This window comes from Plecotus auritus (genome assembly GCF_963455305.1).
Source record: "Plecotus auritus genome assembly, chromosome: 3".
NCBI lineage: Eukaryota > Metazoa > Chordata > Mammalia > Chiroptera > Vespertilionidae > Plecotus > Plecotus auritus.
Genome location: NC_137772.1, coordinates 28694703 through 28702021, shown reverse-complemented (window position 1 = coordinate 28702021; position 7319 = coordinate 28694703). Strand labels below are relative to the sequence as shown.

Here is a 7319-nt window from a genome sequence, read left to right as displayed (position 1 = left end):
TTTTATTTTTTTAAGGAACTGCCATTGTGACTGCATCGTCTTACATTTCCACTCACAGTCCACAAGGGTTTCATTTTCTTCACACCCTCACCAACACTATTGAACGCATTTCACCATATTCATCAGGGCAAAGTCGGGTGGAGGGAGGTGCAAGAGGAGGGAGAAGGAAGATGTTGACTTTGAGAACCACGGAGGCACCATCTGAGGGCCTAGAGAGCATATATTGGGATGTCCCCACTCCACTCAACCGTTCCCAAGGCCTAGGGTGTGCCTCTTGTGTGTGGTGAGGGGCTAGGCAGTAAGAACAGGAGCACACCAACTGAGCATGGCCCCTTGCTCATCCCCCCTTTTGACTGGAACTATCATCTGAACCCTCCAGTACCAACCATTCTGAACTGGAGATACTATTACATGCCTTTTACATGAATGCACACGTGTGCGCGCGCGCGCGCACACACACACACACACACACACACCCCTACACACTATTTCTAGTTGGTGTTTGGAAAAGTTTAAAAGGACTATTGTCATATAGGGCCTGGGGGTAGGGATGCTAAGCATCCTATAATGCGTGGGAGAGACCAATGTAGGGTTTTCCCCATCAAACCACCTGTAAACCTCCCTGTGAAAAACTAGAACCCTCTTGAGGGTATGGGTTTGGAGCACTGTCCTGTGAAGGCGCATGCTTAGCAGGCTTGTTGAGGGGCAGCCACATATTCTCACTGGGTCCTTCTTGGTGGCAGGAGCACCCATCCCGCTGGAGAAACAATAAGGCTGATCCCTCCTCACGCCTTCATCCTCCGAGGGTGGAATTTTGCAGATGAAGAGGACATTTAGAAGGCTGCTCATCTTCACAACTCATAACCTTCTTTCTGTGATTTCCCTTTGGAGACTGCAGTTCTTCTGTCCTGCGTGGATCTCCTCTTGTTGCCTGAAGCTGGAACCCTCTTTGAGCATGCAGGGCCAGTCTAACTGGACAATAGGCCAGGCTGCTTTGCCCCGAAGTGCTTACTCTGCCTGGAGGGGTGACAATGTACATCTGTGGATGTATTGCTGCCCTCGGCTACTTTTCCCAAACCTAAGATTGTCCGTGAACCAAAGAAATCATGTTACTTCTATTTTCACTATCATTTTATTGCCATACTGAGCAGAAAGTCTTAATACATAGAAGGAATATGTGTCAGGTTAAACACAAATGATAGTCACCACAGCTATTAATGAAATTAATACACTTTAATACAAAGTAGGAGGTGCTTCCATGAAAGAATTATGACACAACCAGAAAGGTCAATCCCAGCATAGAGATACTGCTCTTTGGAAATTACAGGGTTCTAATGTAGCTGGTGATAGACCAGCTTTAAAGGGACCAAGGTAAGAGTCTTTATAGCTGCTGTGTGTGATGGACACAGGCTATACCACTAATTTTATCACTGGACAGGTGGAGAGATCAGGCTGTCATCATCTTAACCCAGGGATTATTCTTAACAGTGATGACTAGAAAGCCAGATAGTATGTCCCCTTGTACAATACAGCATAAACGATGCATCATCATCTCTGGTATACTCTGTCAAAATTTTTAAACAGGAATTATAGTTGTAACTTCCAATTTTCAGAAAATATAGGAGACAGAAGAATAAGTTAAATGACACCAAAAGCCAACAACCAGACAAATACAAAACATGAGACATTCTTGGGGAAAACTGATCGAGTCTTTTCAACAAGTCAGTGACAAATTAAAATAGATTTAAGAGGCACACCAATATGGGTTAAATCCTATTTTAGACAATCTAGCTATAAATTTAGGCTGTTCTTGAGAGAAGGAAACTGAAATATGGAATTATTAATTTTTCTAAGTATGATAATAGTATTTTAAAAACTTTTAAAAATATATTTTTATTGATTTCAGAGAGGAAGGGAGGGGGAGAGAGAGATAGAAACATCAATAATGAGAGAGAATCATTTATCAGCTGCCTCCTGCAGACCCCACACTGGGGATTGAACCCACAACCTGGGCATATGCCCTGACCGGGAATCAAATCATGACCTCCTGGTTCATAGGTTGATGCTCAATCACTGAGTCATGCTGGCCGAGCTAAAAACTTTCTTTAAAAATTAAAACAATTTTTAAAAATCTTTATTTTTGAAAGTATTATATAGGTCCTCCTTTCTCCCCATTAGTCTCTTCCAATCGGCTCCCATCCCACCCCCCAAGCCCTCACCATCCCATTGTCTGTGTCCACGAATTATGCATTAAAAGCATTTTAATGTAAGAAAAAGCTTAAGGTACGTGCTGAAAATCACACACACAGAACTGGAAATATTGGAAGATTGAGCAACAGTAAAAATTTGTCTTTATTTTAAATGAAAAACCCAGTACAAACTTGCTGGTACTGGTTTAATTAATCAGTTGAGTCTTGACCATGTACACAGCTCTATTAGATGCTGTTGGGAATGTAACAGAGACAAGGCAATAAAATTCACTTAATAAAATAATAAAGAACAATTACCTTCTAAACCATATAGCAGGAACTGAAAACATCATGGATTTTCAGAGACAGGGAGTTCAGTGGGGCCCATGTGCTCTGTAAAGGCTTCATGAGGAGGTGGAGTGGTAGCAAAGATCTGAAGAGTGAGAACAATTAGGACAGCTCTGTGTGTGCCCACTCCTGTGTGCATGCCAGTGTGTGTCAACGAGTGTGTGTGCCTGCATGTGTGTGCCCAGACATGTGTCTGTCCCACATGCTCACACGTGTGACGGAGAGTTGAGTGGGTCTTGCTGTGTCCACTTGGAATTAGCTGGCAAGATTGCCCACAGAAGATTTTTCTTGCTATACATTTGAAAGAAAAATCTCTTTGCTTTGAAGTTCTCTTTTGTAGTTACTTTCTGAGGGTTACTGTGATCTATAAATATTTATCCTTTTCCATATTTGAAACGGGTATTGTCTCCCAATTTAGCTGCAACGAGGAATAAGCTGCACGCACATGTATAAGGGTTTGACCTTTGCTGTATTTGTGTCTGGTCAGAAGGAGGCTTAGGAAGTGTTTCATGTGGTACTTTTTAAAATTTAAGACTAGATTCTAATCAAAATGCATTTTTCTAAGATTAGTTTTGCCATTTACCTAGCAAACTAATGAGTTAAATAAAGTTAAAGTCAATAGCATTCTCAATAAAAAGAACAGTGATTTGCCCTTTGATTTCACAATCTCATCAGGGATTTACGGCATCGAATCCTTGGTTTCATCACAATATTTTCCTGTAAATCCTGTCCTAAAGTAGAGATAAAGTAGATTCATTTTCCCAAAGGATCAAAGTTATAATTAGAAATTGTGTGGTTTAAAAATTGTGAAAGCTCCAGTATACATATCCAAAGAATAGAACTTTAGAGTGGAAAAGAGTGTCAAAAGTCATGTCATAACCCCTTATTGACCAGAGAGGACAAGTGACTTGCCTAAGGTCCCCCAGCTCAGAGCTGAGAAAAGGCTGGTCTAGAACTCAAGAGTCCTTGTGCCCTAGTTTCGACTTCACCATGCTGCCTCCCTTTTTAAAAATTCCAATAAAACGTGCAGAAAAATATGGACATGTGGATTACACAAGGAGCCCCAGTGTTCTATCATGGTTGTTGAGATTTGTTCATCCACAACACACAGCCCAAGATGTATCTCAGGCAAAACCACCAAGAGCAGGACACAGGAGACCCCAGTCCTGCCCACACAAATACCTTCCCTGAGGCTCCTTGAATTCTCAGGCCTCGGTCTTGTTAGACCTCAGTGCAGCTCCCTGGGAACATCCTTGTGCTGCAGGCTTGTGAGCTCAGGCCTGGACATATGACTCCTCCCTGAAGCCAAGGCAGGGGCCTGTGGAGGTTCTGTTTTCCTTAGACCCAGCCCACTCTAATGGCAACCACGAATTTCCGTGGGCAAGCCCACATTTACCAAGGTTCAGTTTCCTTGAGGACGACACAGGCCCTTCCAAGAAGCATGCGCATTTGGGTGCTGTATGTACGTGCTGGCTGGATGTCAGTTCTATGGTGTAATTTTGTCTCTGGGGTATGTATGTTAGATCGCTCTGGAGACTTGCTCCTCGTGGTAACTATGTAGCCACATCTTCAAAGAGGGGGTAAAAATCAGGACGGAGCCCGTCACTGACACTATCAGAAAGAGCCACAGGAAGATGCGGTCCAGAACTTGCGCTACAAATTTCCAGTCTTGTACTACCTGCAAAAAAAGAAAAAAAAAGATAGCTTTCATTTAGGGTGCTGGGCAACCATTCTGAATTTGTTCCAAGGGACTTAAAAAGGGTAATATTCAGATTTACGGTTTTCAAAACACACCTAACACATCGCCTGTACTATAGGCTCGGCTTCTTCCCAAACCAAACAGCCTGTGAACACTGGCATCAACACTGAAGATGTACAATAGAAACACAGAATCATTTATGCATTTGTAAGCACTGATGATTAAAATGGGGAAACCCCTGCCCTAAAGGTTTGGCTCAGTGGATAGAGCGTCAGCCTGCACACTAAAGGGTCCCAGGTTCTATTCCAGTCAGGGGCACATGCGTGGGTTGCGGGCTCGGTCCCTGGTCGGGGGTGTGCAGGAGGCGGCCGATCAGTGATTCTCTGTCATCATTGATGTTTCTATCTCTCTCTCTCCCTCTCCATTCCTCTCTAAAATAAATAAAAAAATTTTTAAAAAATAAAATAAAATGGGGGAAACCCAACTTTTTAAACACAAATAAAAAGCCAATATCTCTCAGTGTGATGCTTCCTGATATTATATATGAAATGAACCACAAATTTATAAATTAAGCATTTTCGTGGCTCAATGTCACAAGCCTGTCTTTCTTCAACCCCACATGTGGGCTTGGCTGCTACAGCTCCAGAATGATAGACACTGCCAAGGAGGAGACCTGACCAGGAGATGGCAGGGACTTATAAGGGAAAGAGGAGACCAAGTCCCTTTGGAGGAAGGGAAGTCGGGAGGAATGGGCAACAAGCTGTTAAGGGCAAGGTCAGACAAGAATAAGCAGCGAGTTGAAGAAGGATGGGCCAGTTATCATCTTTAAAGGGGGAAAATGCCCTATTTCACCTACATGAGGATTATGTACTATGTCTCAAGTCATAGATCTGAGTCCAGAACTGTTTTGAGTCTGAAATTCACACCCTTGCCACATGTTTTTTGTTCAAATCTGTAAGCTAAATTACTACACCCTTTTCTCTCATCAAAATATTGGTTGTAACACTATTTTTTTCTTTACTGATTAAGGTATTACATATGTGTCCTTATCCCCCCATTGCCCGCCCACACCCCCACTCATGCCCTCAGCCCCCTGGTGTCTTTGTCCATTGGTTAGGCTTATATGCATGCATACAAGTCTTTTGGTTGATCTCTCCCCCTTACCTCCACCCTCCCCTACCTTCCCTCTGAGGTTTGACGGTCTGATCGATGCTTCTCTGTCTCTGAATCTGTTTTTATTCATCAGTTTATGTTGTTCATTATATTCCACAAATGAGTGAGATCATGGTAACACTCTATTTTTATATTAGTTTAAAAATCTGATACTTTCTGTTCCTTTACTCCAAAATGCTATGTATAGAAATACCCATCATCCCATTGAAAAAAAAACCACGAGAAATTACCAGAGACCAGAATAGCCTATTTAAAATGTAGAATTGAATTATTTTAAATAGAATTAAGTCTAATCATAAGGAATAGTGCGTAATCCATAGTTGCTTCACTTTTTCATATTCTGTTTTTGCAAACTTCTTAAAAATCCATACCAAAATCCCTAATTTATGTCAGGGTTTGTTTTAAATTTTGTACATGTAAAGCAGATAGCTAATAATGCCACATTTTAAACAATGACAGCATTTTGTTGTCAATCGAAGTGAGAACATTCATTCTGGCGCAGCTCAATGGCAGCATTATTCTGAATACCAGTCTACTCACCTGGCTGATAAAATGCTCTTTCTTCACGTGCCTGGAGATGTATCTGATGGAATCAGCAGCCTTTTCCAAGAAAGCAACCAGAACCTTTTCTCCATCACTAACCTGCTTCTGTTTCTTTTTTTCTAGGACTTTACCTTTCACCACCCGTTTACTCTCTTCTTTCTCTGGGGAAGAGTAGCGATCCGCGTGGTCCTTCATGCAAAGTAATTTAGGAAGTTTTTGCAGAAAAAGCCTCTTAACCCAGGGGGCCATGGGATGGTAAGTGGAAGAAGATCTGTGGTGAACATTAATGACAAACACAGTGACAATAATCGACAGGGTAACAAAAATCATAATGAACAACAGGTACTCTCCAATGAGAGGAATGACCTTGGAGGAAGAAGGGATTATTTCCTCAATCACTAAAAGAAAAACTGTCAAGGAAACCAAGACAGAGGTTGACAAGGAAAGTTTTTCTCCTTCATCAGAAGGTAAATAGAACACCAGAACTGTCAGAAAAGAGAGTCCCAGGCAGGGGATTATCAAGAAGAGGGTGTAGAACAGAGGCAGGCGACGCAGGACGAAGGAATAGGTGATGAACGGGTAGGAGTACAAACCGTCTCTTCTGTGTCCCTTCATCCCTTTTGCATTTAGTATTTCCCATTCTCCATTATCGAAGAAGTCTTTTCTGTCGACATTTTCATTGATCAAAACGAGGTCGACCATGGTACCATCATAAGTCCAGGACCCAAACTTCATGGAGCAGTTCTGCCGGTCAAATGGGAAGAACGTGACGTCCATGGTGCACGAGCTTTTATAACTGGCAGGAGGGGTCCAGGTGACGGTTCCATTTGATTTCACGATGGCTTTGGTCATGAGGGAGCCTTCGAAACGTCCATCAGCACTGTGGTAAAAGTAGTTTCACTTTAATGGTAAGCTGACTCTTATTCGTTTGGTGTGTGTGTGTGTGTGTGTGTGTGTGTGTGTGTGTGTTGTTGTTGTTTTTTGGCCCACCACTGGACTATTTGTATTTTATTACTTTCCTACTACAGGGTCAAACAATAACTCAAAAAGAAACAGGTCCCTCATTACTTAAAGTTGTGCATTTCTCTTCATTATTTTACCAACATCAGGCTTTTTTATTTTTGGTCCTAACCTGCCCAGTGTCCTTTTCTCCTATGATACTTACTTTTCAAAGAGAACTATGTCAGGGAGCCAGAGAGATTCTGATGGGACTTTAATGGAATGAATTCCACCGTATTCATCAGGATTCCAGCGTAATTTGTGGTCTGTCCATTCCTGCATACAATTAGCAAACTGTAATTTTATTCTGAACAGTCAGTGTTTTACACTTTGTAATCTTCAAGTTTATGTTAATTTACTGACCCAGT

General features: G+C 42.0%; 1 protein-coding gene across 3 annotated transcripts in view; it reads right to left on the bottom strand.

Moving 5' to 3' along the window:
• Positions 1-1122: 1122 nt before the first annotated feature.
• Positions 1123-7319, bottom strand: part of CHRNB3 (cholinergic receptor nicotinic beta 3 subunit) — a 47531-nt gene continuing 41334 nt past the window's right edge. For 2 of the 3 annotated variants that reach the window (XM_080660348.1, XM_080660349.1), the window contains 3 exons: positions 7118-7227; positions 5950-6832; positions 1130-4215 (listed from right to left, as the gene is read on the bottom strand). In XM_080660348.1, coding sequence (XP_080516474.1) covers positions 4057-4215; positions 5950-6832; positions 7118-7227 — 1152 coding nt within the window. In that variant the 3' untranslated portion in view covers positions 1130-4056. Of the gene's footprint in view, positions 4216-5949; positions 6833-7117; positions 7228-7319 lie in introns of all 3 variants that reach the window. The other variant, XM_080660347.1, reaches the window with a different exon arrangement.